Source organism: Lampris incognitus, chromosome 13 (assembly GCF_029633865.1).
Source record: "Lampris incognitus isolate fLamInc1 chromosome 13, fLamInc1.hap2, whole genome shotgun sequence".
Classification (NCBI taxonomy): Eukaryota; Metazoa; Chordata; class Actinopteri; order Lampriformes; family Lampridae; genus Lampris; species Lampris incognitus.
This window is the reverse complement of record NC_079223.1, coordinates 1,878,192-1,892,150: the sequence shown is the minus strand read 5'-3', so window position 1 is coordinate 1,892,150 and position 13,959 is coordinate 1,878,192. Positions and strand designations below refer to the sequence as shown.

The 13,959-nt window shown below is 45.2% G+C and overlaps 1 protein-coding gene across 1 annotated transcript in view; it reads right to left on the bottom strand.

Annotated features, from left to right (window-relative positions):
* Positions 1-13,959, bottom strand: part of LOC130122972 (calcineurin subunit B type 1) — a 64,382-nt gene that overhangs the window by 12,050 nt on the left and 38,373 nt on the right. The window contains exons 3-4 of the mRNA XM_056292064.1: positions 5,838-6,014; positions 2,495-2,554 (exon numbers count right to left, since the gene is read on the bottom strand). Of these exons, the coding sequence (XP_056148039.1) occupies positions 2,495-2,554; positions 5,838-6,014 (237 nt within the window). The remainder of the gene's footprint in view (positions 1-2,494; positions 2,555-5,837; positions 6,015-13,959) is intronic.

Genomic DNA, 13,959 nt, shown 5'->3' with positions numbered 1-13,959 from the left:
CAATACAGTGACTGCAGGTACCCCACCCTTATAAACAATACAGTGACTGCAGGTGTCCCCACCCTTATAAACAATACAGTGACTGCATGTGTCCCCACCCTTATAAACGATATACAGTGACTGCAGGTGTCCCCACCCTTATAAACAATACAGTGACTGCAGGTACCCCACCCTTATAAACAATACAGTGACTGCAGGTGTCCCCACCCTTATAAACAATACAGTGACTGCAGGTGTCCCCACCCTTATAAACGATATACAGTGACTGCAGGTGTCCCCACCCTTATAAACAATACAGTGACTGCAGGTACCCCCACCCTTATAAACAATACAGTGACTGCAGGTGTCCCCACCCTTATAAACAATACAGTGGCTGCAGGTACCCCACCCTTATAAACAATACAGTGGCATAACGACTGAAACCAACGACCAGTTCTATATAGAAATGTGGGTGTGACCATTAACTAGAGTTACAGTGGTCTTGTGTACTATTCAGAGGGTTGGGGAATAGTTGCAATCACAGCATTGTAAGATGGTGACAGATGTATCCTGCAGTCTGCCATCTTACACGCCGTTTGCTTGTACTCACGTACAAGTTTAAGGCAATCCTCACCGAAATGAGTAATGTCTTGATGCATGCTCAGTAATCCAGGTATGAAAACCAAAGAAGGTTGAATCAGTTCATCTGGACACAACGTAAACATAAGCGTTTCACGTAATTGTTTACATAAACGTTGTATCCAGATGAACTGATTCAACCTTCTTCGAACTTCAAATGTGTTAAAGTTGTTGCGATCCCCCCCCCCCCTTTCTGCCTTGTTTGTACTTGGCCAGTCACCCTATTTTCCGAGCCGTCCCGGTCTCTGCTCCACCCCCTCTACTGATCCGGGGAGGGCTGCAGACTACCACATGCCTCCTTCAATACATGTGGAGTCACCAGCCGCTTCTTTTCACCTGACAGTGAGGAGTTCACCAGGGGGACGTAGCGTGTGGGAGGATCACGCTATTCCCCCAAGCCCCCCCCCCCAACAGGCGCCCCGACCGATCAGAGGAGGCGCTAGTGCAGCGACCAGGACACATACTCACATCTGGCTTCCCACCGGCAGACACGGCCAATTGTGTCTGTAGGGACACCTGACCAAGCTGGAGGTAACACGGGGATTCAAACAGGCGATCCCCGTGTTGGTAGGCAACGAAATAGACCGCCACGCTACCAAGGTGCCCGCACTGTTGCAATTTTCTTGATATAAAATGGATGGAGGCGAATGACCGCTCTGCTAATTGACCTTCATTCATAAAACCATGGTAAGAAAGCATAGCTCAGCCGTGGGAAATGCTTCACTGTAGCTACTGAGATGATTTTCAGCTGACTGTAATTAATCCTAGCGGCGTTTTAACATTGGAGACTATGGCACTTCTGTGTGGCGGCGAGGTGAATAAGGTGAATTATTTTTGGTTCGGTGAATTATTTTTGGTTCATCCAGCGTTCCTCCAGTTTTCCTGTGCTGAGATCAACAGTTCATGATTTGCTGGCTTGCGAAATATGATCGACTTCTCGTTTACTTTCAAGACTCATACCCGAGTACATCATGTTTTGCTTCTGACACTGTCGCTGCCGGATCTGAGTCAACTGTAGATGTGAGGCGCACAGCAGCACGGCTGACTCAGACCGGGCAGCAGCAGAGAGCAGCCTTGGTCGAGCCAGTTGGACAATGAATGGAGAGAGGAAGCGGCGACAGTGAGAACAAACAATTTTTGAAGATTTTGAATCACCACAACCACGAGTTTCTTCATCATCCACTCACAAGTTTGCACAAAACATTTTAGGCTGATAGATCCAGTAGTTTGCAAGATTAGCTGCGGACAGACACACACACAACCCGTATATGATAAGAGCCACATTCAGTAAACGGACTCAGAACCATCCACCCATCCATCATCCGAACCGCTTATCCTGCTCTCAGGGTCGCGGGGATGCTGGAGCCTATGCCAGCAGACATTGGGTGGCAGGCGGGGGGACACCCTGGACAGGCTGCCAGGCCATCACACACACACACACACACACACACACACACACACACACACACACACACACCTAGGGTCAATTTAGTACGGCCGATCCACCTGACCTCCATGTCTTTGGACTGTGGGAGGAAACCGGAGCACCCGGAGGAAACCCACACAGACACGGGGAGAACATGCAAACTCCACACAGAGGACGACTCAGGATGACCCACCAAGGTTGGACTACCCCGGGGCTCGAACCCAGGACCTTCTTGCTGTGAGGCGACCACGCGAACTACTGGACCAGGATTCGGAACCGGTCGGATAAAAATCGCTAAAATCCAAAACGATACCCAACACTAACAGGGAGCTCCAGCGGCGCACAGGCCCAGAGACAGGAGCGAAGTCTATAATCACCACTACTGGGACCCCTGGAGTTACACATGCTTTAGCAGCGCTGAGGTAGCGGCAGCTTTGAAGCTCTACTTACACCGAAGCTTCTGTTCCTTGTCGCCTTTGACACTGAATTGCGAGACTCCCTCGATGAACTCTGGAAGGGAAGCAACAGTTAGCACAAGACAAAATGTCCGTCGTACTTGTGTCACACTGTATATACTACTGATCTATTCAGGCAGGACAGAGCAAACGTGTGAAACAAAGTTGCTGACTGAAGCTGCCCGTGTCGTGTTTACCACTTTAACACCAGGGGTTGATCACACAGCTGTTTCTGTTCAGGGGCTGATCATTTGAGAGGGAGGCAGGTTTTTAACAAGTGCTTTTGAAATTTGTTCAATAAACTAAATTAGCACAGGCAACAACCTTCTGGTAAAAGGCTTAAACTCAAAAGCAAATCCCCCATCATGAAACAAAGTGTAAACAGGGTGTGTCATATGGACAAACATCGACCGGCAACTTGAGCACTAAGTAATGCAGTTTTGAAAAGTGTACAACAAAGTTCCTACACACTTTCACTTCAAAATTCTAAACTTTTTCCAAGACCTAATTTTCTTGATGGAAAGGTTTGCAAGATTATGTACTTAATGTATATGATTTATTAATGTATATGACTCATGAATGTATATGATGTATGAATGTATACGATGTATGAATGTATATGATGCATGCATATGATGTATGAATGTATATGATGCATACATTTATATGATGTATGAATGTATATGATGTATGAATGTATATGATGTGTGCATGTATATGATGCATGCATGTATATGATGTATGAATGTATATGATGCATGCATGTATATGATGTATATGATGTATGAATGTATATGATGTGTGCATGTATATGATGTATGAATGTATATGATGTATGAATGTATGAATGTATATGATGTATGGATGTATTGTAGCAAATTCAGGGGGCAGTCCGGGAGACCGTCGCCACAGCCGGGACGCAAACCCGAACCCTTTAGTCGACTGGTTAACGTTGTCGTTTGCGGAGTGGGAGACACGGGTTCGCGTCCAGACTGTGGTGGTGCTTCCGGGCTGCCCCCCTAATTCGCTGCAGTGGTGTCAGAAGTGGGATGGTGAGACCGTGAGGGAGCTGATATGCCAATGTAGTGAATTCGGGGGGCAGTCTGGGAGACCGTCGCCACAGCCGGGACGCAAACCCATGTCTCCCGCTCCGCAAGCGACAACGTTAACCAGTCGACTAAAGGGTCCTACACGTTAGTCAAGGACGAACGTGTCTACTTATCCATGCACGTTACAGTATGAATGTAAACGATGTATGAATACTGAGTGTATATGATGTATGAATGCATATGATGTATGAATGTATATGATGTATGATGTATGAATGTATAGGATATATGAATGTATATGATGTATGAATGCACATGATGTATGAATGTATATGATGTATGATGTATGAATGTATATGTGTATGAATGTATAGGATATATGAATGTATATGATGTATGATGTATGATGTATGAATGTATATGATGTATGATGCATGAATGTATATGATGCATGAATGAATGATGCAGCAGCGAGGCAATCTGATGTTGAGCAGAAACAGTGTATATAGTATTTACAGCAATAAATATAAAATGTGAATTGCCAATGTGTTCACAGCTATAAACATTAAAGAACTGCATGCATCAATACTTAAAAATATATAATTTACACACTTCCCCTGTAGTTTTTATTCAATTTCTTGCAAGTGCTACAAATGATTAAATTTACTTTCCAGTACAATTGTTATTTGTGGTAACACTGGCCAGCTGAACCTTCTGTTTTGACTGTATTTCATGTATCATGGTGAAACAGAAATAAAAGAAACACAAAGCATCGAGTCATCACTATGTGCAGTTGAGACTGCTGGGGTTCAACGTTCATGCTAACAAGATCATTCTCTTGTTTTTTTAGTTGCTTATCATCCATTACGATTAATGTTTGGTCAAACTCTACCCAGAGAATAACAAACCAGCGTTACAACGCCCATCTTCACAGGCCACGCCCACTTCCGTACAGTTACCCATCTTCACTGGCCACGCCCACTTCCTTATCATTTGTTACCCATCTTCACGGGCCACGCCCACATCCTTACAATCAATCTTCACAGGCCACGCCCATTGTCTTATAATATGTTACCTGTCTTCACAGGCCACGCCCGCTTCCTTATCATTTCAGTCACTTTCAGTTCTGCCTTCTTTACAAGTTCAGGACCATTTGATCATGTGCCACGTTAATGAGCTTGTATTCAAAGGGAAGTGTTATAAAGCAAGGGTCTATGAGTGAGTGTTGATAAAAATTGCCTACTTGTTTTGTTAATTAATTTCATTTACATTTCATTTGCATAAATTGAACGATATAAAGGTAAACTGATGCTAAAACAAACGGTTTCAGTTTTACCAATAAATGAAAGAGTGAGTGAATAAATGAATAATCTGTTGCACAGAACAGTTGTGTGCTTTGCAAAGTCGGAAAAGAGCAAAGGAGTGAACCATGTAGGCTAAAAGTACTGTTTATATTTTTATAAAGCCATATATTCTTTCATACATTTATTTCTGATTTTTCCCCTTTTCTCCCAATTTAGTGGCCAATCGATCCCTATTCTAGTTCAAACCCCCACCCTCGTACCGCATCATGCGTTCGCCAGCTGCGTCTCTCCGGCCGGCAGTCTGGAAGGAGTCGCCTCGTCACTTCCGGGACAAGGCGACTCCAGGCCGAACCACTGCTTCCCCCCCCCCACACACACACACAGAGAGACGCATTCATGTGACGAACACAAGCCGACTCCGCCCCCCTCCCGAACACAGCGCTGCCAGTTACTGCTGCTTCGTCGAGTCCGGCCATAGTCGGATCTGACGAGACCGGGGCGCGAACCCCGGTCCCCAGGGGGCAACTGCATCGACACGAAGCCGATGCTTAGACCGCTACACCACCGCGGACCTCATATAACTTCACATTATAATTCAACATAAATCCCATTAGAAAATAAGCATCGTTTACTGTATCATAGGACACATATAAACGATATATTTTCATTCATAAAACTGCAGTTTTCATTCTCATACCATCATATGAGTCGAATTTAATTTGTTTGGTATTTACTGTGGAAGTATTGTTGACATTCTGTTATGGCACTGATATTCTGAACAACCACCTGACACCAGCCTATCAAACAAAGTCAACAATGAAGTTGTATTTGCCTAACAAACCCTGGTGAGCTTGTGGTAAGATTTGGGTTGGAAGGCAGACGGTTGCACCAGCATCATACAACACTCATGTTTTCCAGGTTACACTGCTCACGTAGGACCACTGGAGAGTCAAGTGTTAACGGGGGGGGGGGGGGTACTGCCCACCTTTGAAGTCCACCTCTCCGTTTCCGTCCGTGTCGAATATATCGATGACCCTCTGCACCAGCGGGTTCTGTTGCAGCTCCGGCAGTGACATGAACTCCTCCACGCTGAGCGATCCCGAGTTATCGAGGTCGAGTTTCTTAAACCTCTTCCCTAGCCTCTTAATCTCATCAGCATCGACTGGGGGGAGACAGATAGAGAGAGAGAGAGAGAGAGAGAGAGAGAGAGAGGCACAACCTCTGGTAACTAGTAACTAGTAGCCGTAGCATGAGCTTTGATTCCATTATCAAACCACTAGTAAGGGGGGGGGTCAAAGTTCAGGGTCACAATGCCCTGAAGATATTCCGTTTTACCTCGAATGATCCCGCTTTACATCAAATGATTAGAGGTGAAGATCTTGTGTAAAAAAAAAAAAGAAAAAAAGAGGGGGAAAACGAGCATGCAAGGGGAATAAGTTACTTGGGCGATTTTAAGCAGTGTGCAGTAATGCAGTGTGGACGTAAGTCAACTTTGGCAAAAGACACGTATTGGAAGAGGCTTGTATTTTGTTATGGATTCCTTAAGTGGATATTGACGCAAAATACACAGTTGTGTACACACAAGCGCATTAGTACCTGCAGAAGATGTAGTAATAAATAAGAGTATCTATTGATGCATGTAGGTCAAGGACACCGCTTCGTGCCTGTGTAGGACTGAGCCGTCCCAGAAGCAGCGGCAAAACAATACAGGGACCAACATGAAGCCGTCATCTGAGTCATGCTAGCAGCCAAGCCACCGACGCTGAGAACTGCTGTAAACACTCTACACTGCACCTCCCGGACCACAAGTTGCACCGGAGCATAAGTCGCACTCAGCAAAAGACACGTCGTCAGGAGGAAAAAGCCATGTACAGGTCACTTCAGTGTATCAGCTTTCAATTGAGTCACAAGATTAAACAGGGCCATCTAGTGGCCTTAGTCAAAATGCATGCAAATTCATCTGACAAAATGACTTTGCTTTGAAATATAAATTGCAGGAGCAGCCAGACAAGTAAAAAAACAGACAATAATCTGGGAAATCCAAAGTTGCAACCAGTCAAAAGGAAGCACACGGGGGGTGCAGCCAAATGGCAGTTCAACCCACAGCTCAGTCAAAGACAGAGACGGAGACGGACATGGAAAAGTTAAGCAGAACTTACAGCTTTTGTTGTCAGTCTACTCAGTCTTACTGGCAGGAAGCCGGGCCCTACGTACTCCTGCCATCCTCCAGCGGCCCTGGCTAGTTAGCTACGCTACATAACAATGGCATCAGGCAAGCCAGAAGCAATAACACAGCCAACTGTTAATTACTACACGACCTCATTCACAAAGTCACATGGTTCAACCGCAGGCCACCACTGGGCCTTCTGTAATCTGTGGTTCAAACTGGGACTCTTCACAGATGACAGGTGAGACAGAGAGGCTAATGTCGTCTGTGTGTAAAGATTAATACACACAGAAGGAAGATGGGAGAGGGAGGGAAACAAGTTGAATCTGTACAAACACACACGCACACACACAAGCTCTTATATACTTCAGTGCTTAGCACTGTGTGAATTATCGGAGCCAAACACACGGTTGGCCTGTGACACAGAGTCCTTCCTTATCAACCCCCTCAGATTTCCTGTTTATAGCGAGAGGACAGCAGCTTGACTCTTTATGGTTCAGTGTGTATGAGGAGCATCAGAGACACAGGCTGGTCACCATGCTGCCTTTCACACCTTTCAAGCAATCACGGATTGATTTGAAAACCAACACGTTCAGGACAGTTTGATCACCGAGTTTAATTTATCTGATCGAGGCCCGTCGCTCACAGCATGGCTAGATGTATCTGTCTCTTGCCAGAAATTCACCAGTATATTAGAAGGTGTCAGTGAATTTTTGTTTCACTTCCTTTTTTGAGATTTTGGCGTTTTTTTGCCTTCAGTTACAGTTTACATTTTCTCATTTAGTAGACACTTTCATCCAAAGTGGGTTACAAGCAAGTCAGCAATTAGCAGAGTCAGCCTACAGGCATCTTAGAGCACTGAAAAGTAATCATATCATAGCAAAGTGTGCATGCCATTCTACTGCAGGAGACCGATTACCAATAGTGATCCAAGTAATAGGAGATTCCAAAGTAACTGGACAGGAATCGTATGATGAAGACATGCAGGAAAGGTACTGATTCAGTAACAAACTCAGGATGCTGTTATCAACCTTAGTGTGTGCTCCTGCGTTATGTTCCACCAGTCAAACCAAGGTTCTTCAATCATATACTATATTTGTGTGTGTGCAGGTATGTACCTATGCATGCCTTTGAATGCCAAGCCAGGTGGATATCTGATCCGGCACTGATTTTTCCCTTCTCCTTTTAGGAAAGGTGTGGTTAATAAGAGAGCAACGAGGGTAGACACATAATCATTATTAATGAAGTGTGTGAAATAGCATTCTGCTTAATAGGATGCATGAAATGCAAATGGTGCAAGAGTCATGAATGATGGTCTTGGTGTATTGGGGGAATTTCAGTTTCAAAGATGAAAAGTAGAAATATTTATGCCCAAAGTTGGGTAAAGCCCTTAGAAAATTGTGAATGCATGCATGAGGAGGAATGAAGATGAAAATGCATGAAAATTACTTAAATATGAATACACAGAGACACATTTATCTACTGTTATTGCATTATAGATAAAATTCATTTAAACATTTTATCTCGTCTCATCATCAGCCAATTCTCTGGGGTCGGGTCGCAGTGGCAGCAAGCTAAGTAGGACACTCCAGACATCCCTCTTCCCAGCAACGCCCTCCAGCTCCTCCTGGGGGATCTCAAGAAGTTCCCAGGCCAGATTGGACATGTAGTCCCTCTAGCGAGTTCTGGGTCTACCCCGGGGTCTCCTCCCAGTTGGATCTGCCCTGATAACCTCCAAAGGAAGGTGCACAGGACGCATCATAATTTGATGCCCGAACCACCTCAACTGGCTCCTTTCGATAAGAAGGAGCAGCGGCTCTACTCCGAGCTCCCTCCGGATGTCCGAGCTCCTCACCCTATCTCTAAGGCTGAGCCCAGACACCCTACGGAGGAAACTCATTTCAGCCGCTTGTATCCTCGATCTCACCCTTTTGGTCACTACCCAAAGCTCATGACCATAGGTGAGGGTTGGATCGAAGTTTGACTGGTAAATTGAGAGTGTTGCCTTCCAGCTCAGCTCCCTCTTCACCACAACGGTCCAGCACAACATCTGCATTACTGCTGATGCTGCACCAATGTGCCTATCTATCTTCCGCTCCATCCTACCCTCATTCGTGAACAAGACCCCGAGATACCTGAACTCCCTCACTTGAGGCAACAACTCGTCCCCAACCTGGAGGGAGCAATCCACCATTTTCCAGTAGAGAACCATGGCCTCAGACTTGGGAGGGTGCTGACTCTCATCCTGGCCATTTCATACTCAGCTGCAAAGAGCAGAGATGCAATTCTGAGGTTCCCAAAACGGACACACTCCTCACCTTGGCTGCGCCTTGAGATCCTGTCCATGAATATCACAAACAGAATCGGAGACAAGGGACAACCTTGGTGGAGTCCGACACCCACCGAAAACATGTTTGACTTTGTGCCGAGAATATAGACACATCACTCACTTTGATTATACAAGGACCAGATGGCTTGTAGCAACTGCTCCGGTACCCCACACTCCCACACGTCCCACCACAGAGTGCCCCAGGGTACATGGTGTCATACACGGTGTCATGTTAAATGTTTCAGCTATTAAAAAAAAAACAGTACATGACATTCACAGATATATACACTCACCGTCCACTTTATTAGGCACACCTGTCCAACTGCTCGTTAACGCAAATTTCTAATCAGCCAATCACATGGCAGCAACTCAATGCATTTAGGCATGTAGACATGGTCAAGACGATCTGCTGCAGTTCAAACCGAGCATCAGAATGGGGAAGAAAGGTGATTTAAGTGACTTTGAACGTGGCATGGTTGTTGGTGCCAGACGGGCTGGTCTGAGTATTTCAGAAACTGCTGATCTACTGGGATTTTCACGCACAACCATCTCCAGGGTTTACAGAGAATGGTCCGAAAAAGAGAAAATATCCAGTGAGCGGCAGTTCTGTGGGCGAAAATGCCTTGTTGATGCCAGAGATCAGAGGAGAATGGCCAGACTGGTTCGAGCTGATAGAAAGGCAACAGTAACTCAAATAACCACTCATTACAACCGAGGTATGCAGAAGAGCATCTCTGAACGCACAACACGTCGAACCTTGAGGCAGATGGGCTACAGCAGCAGAAGACCACACCGGGTGCCACTCCTGTCAGCTAAGAACAGGAAACTGAGGCTACAATTCGCACAGGCTCACCAAAATTGGACAATAGAAGATTGGAAAAACGTTGCCTGGTCTGATGAGTCTCGATTTCTGCTGCGACATTCGGATGGTAGGGTCAGAATTTGGCGTCAACAACATGAAAGCATGGATCCATCCTGCCTTGTATCAATGGTTCAGGCTGGTGGTGGTGGTGTAATGGTGTGGGGGATATTTTCTTGGCACACTTTGGGCCCCTTAGTACCAATTGAGGATCGTGTCAACACCACAGCCTACCTGAGTATTGTTGCTGACCATGTCCATCCCTTTATGACCACAGTGTTCCCATCTTCTGATGGCTACTTCCAGCAGGATAACGCGCCACGTCATAAAGCTCGAATCATCTCAGACTGGTTTCTTGAACATGACAATGAGTTCACTGTACTCAAATGGCCTCCACAGTCACCAGATCTCAATCCAATAGAGCACCTTTGGGATGTGGTGGACCGGGAGATTCGCATCATGGATGTGCAGCCGACAAATCTGCAGCAACTGCGTGATGCTATCATGTCAATATGGACCAAACTCTCTGAGGAATGTTTCCAGTACCTTGTTGAATCTATGCCACGAAGGATTAAGGCAGTTCTGAAGGCAAAAGGGGGTCCAACCCGGTACTAGCAAGGTGTACCTAATAAAGTGGCCAGTGAGTGTAAGTGCCTAGAGATTACTGCAACTCACTCGTCTATGGCATCAGCACTAGCTCTATCAAGAGACTCCAATTGGTCCAGAACGCATCCGCCTGACTTTTAACTTTCACCGGATCAATTACAAACTCCTGGTTCTTACTTATAAAGCCCTTCACAAACTGGCTCCCCCATACCTCACCGATCTCCTCTCCCCCTACCAATCCCCTCGGTCCCTCAGATCCACCTCAGCCTCCCTTCTCTCCACCCCCAGGTCCAACCTCCGTGGCTTTAGTGATCAAGCCTTCTCCAGAGCAGCTCCCAGGCTCTGGAACTCGCTTCCCCAAATCATTAGAGACTCACAATCCCTCCCACTCTTCCAATCCCGTCTCAAGACACACCTTTTCTCCATATCCTTCTCGTGCCCCCCCGTCTGCTCATACACCCCTGGTCTGGGGCAGGCTGGGGACTGAGCGCTCGACCTGCATCTGTGATTTATGATGTTTGTTTTTCTTTCCCTTTGTGTCTTTCCAAGTGGGAGAGTACTGCTGGTGTCGTGTGTGGCTGCCGCTTCTCCCTCTCGTAGCCCCCCTTCCCATCCACCCCTGTATGTCTGCCCCCCTTCCCATCACTCCTGTATGTCTGCGTTATGTTCTTCCGTCGTCTTGTTTCACTCCATTCATTGTAAAGTGATTTTGAGTACTAGAAAAGCGCTATACAAGATTGATTTATTATTATTATTAGAGCCATACTGTATAACATTAACTTAGATCAGAGGTTCCCAAACCTTTCAGACCATGTACCACTATGTACCAAACCAAATCTCCCCAAGTAACACTTCCCACTGCAGATAGCCAACGTGTAACAATGTTGGATCTGCTGCTAACATCTTGGTGCCAGATACCAGAGGACACTTTCAGAGGTCTTGTGGAGTCCATGCCTTGCCGGGTCTGTTTTGGCAGCATGAGGGGGACCTACACAATGATAGGCAGGTGGTTCTTAAGTTTTGGCTCATCGGTGTATATATTGCTCCAATCACTGAAGGACTAAGCAAGTCCACATTTCACCAAAGAGTTAAAGGTACAATATGCAAGTGTACTTACACAATGAAATACAAATAACATCGGATGCTGAATATGAGGACAAGGATGCAAGTACAGTGCTTTAAGATAGGAAAAAACTGAAAACATTAAACATTGTTGAATTATCAACTTGAATACCTAATATGAAATTAGCAACATATCTAAGTGATGTAGATTATGGAAATAATCTAATTTGCAACAAAGCAAGCAACTATGAGGGAAGGAAGGCCTCTTTCTGTATGCAATGCAAAGAAAGTAATAACCACGAGTAGAAAATAGGTAATTTCCCCAACATTGATGAAAAGACAAATGTCCCAGGGGTATTATGTTAAGGGAGAACTACTGAATCCGATTTCGTTATCAAAGCCTCTCATTTCTCAGAGGACTGCACACTTGTCACAGAGCTACTACAGCTATGCTAATGAGTGGCTCTGGGGGAGACCCAATGTAACTGTGAGATGATTATGATCATCACATGCACTTCACCACAGAGCACAACACACACGACCGCATAGACAGACACACACGGGTACACACCACTTGTTCATGAATACTGTATGCACCCTCAACTGTGTTACTAAGCAACTGGAACCCACTAGCCCCCCAAAGTAGTCCACACACACACAGAAAAGGAAGGGAAGGATTCAGAAGAGAGCTTTGACACAACATGTGCACGGAAATTCATACATATGCAGATGACATGATTGTCACTGTATGCATGCGTGTGTGTTTGTATGTGAGTGTTTGTATATGAATATGTGCACACCAGTGTGCCCACTCAAGTCTTCGCACATGGGCATAAACACAATGAGCCCAAGAGGACCACCATGAACCAGAATGGTGTCAAATAGGCCAGAGTCTGGTCTGGTCATAGTATCTCCTGCAGCGCTGTCTTCACGTCCTGTAGATATCTTTTCCCATATGTGTCCACGCACTAATCTTGGAGTTTTGAATCTAATTATCCTGCATGTTCATTATGTCAATTATCCTGCACTGTGTTACTCCCACTATGCCTTCATCACTTGGTCCCAAGATCAGCCCAGCTCTTATGGATGATGGCTTTTCACCTTCAGATGGTAGCAAACTCACAAACGCGTTACAGGGTTTAGTTGTTCTTTAACAACAGCATCTGGCATTTTTGATGTGATCTGCCAGGTTTTAAATTTTAGAAGTCTAAAACATAAAAATCAAGAGCAAAATACTTCTTTCTCAGCTGACTCAGTGACCGTTTGTTTGATGCTATCCTTAAGATCTGCAAATGTCCTTTCTGATACTGTCCATATCTAGGGGTGGGCAATATGGCCAATATCTTCTATCACAGTATATGTAATTTTAAATCATGGTAACAGTATATATATATATATATATCATGATACAGTAATTCTGTAAATTCAGTTAAGAAATGGTTTAAAATAGCCACACCGTACTTCATCAAATGTCCACAAGACAGAAGTCGCACACCTTTTAATAACAATTCCTCTTCCCTCCTCTTGGGCAGAGTGGGATGCCTCCTCCAGCTCTGTATTTACAATTTCACCAAACAAGCAGACGAAATTGGTGCTTTTTTGATAACTGCCACTAGGGGCGCTGCAGTAGCGCTGCCGCCATTTTGGACTGAAAACACCAACGGGACAACATGACAATAGCACAGAACCTACAGAGAAGAAGTCAGAAGCGCAACAGAACAATCCTCAAAGTCATCAGTACATTGTATGACACGGGCAGTGTTGGTGACGTCACCATACTGGAATTATCGCATAAGTTCCACGGCTCTCAATGGCTGATGTGATACCATGGCAACCATCAGAAATCCCACTCAGCGCATCCAAAAACGTTTGATAAACGTGAAGAAGTGAACAGAAACGCTGCGTGTTTGGTTGTTAAGCATATAGGCTGCATTCGAGTTCGAGCTGCAAATGAAATACTGGCCCGTACACCTCAAGTAGGAAGCAAAGCAGCCCAGAAAATAGTCATTTAAAATGAGAGAAACTGTACGAAATGTCACACTAACAACAAATACGAGTGTGATTATGTGCTCTCCATTTGGTTT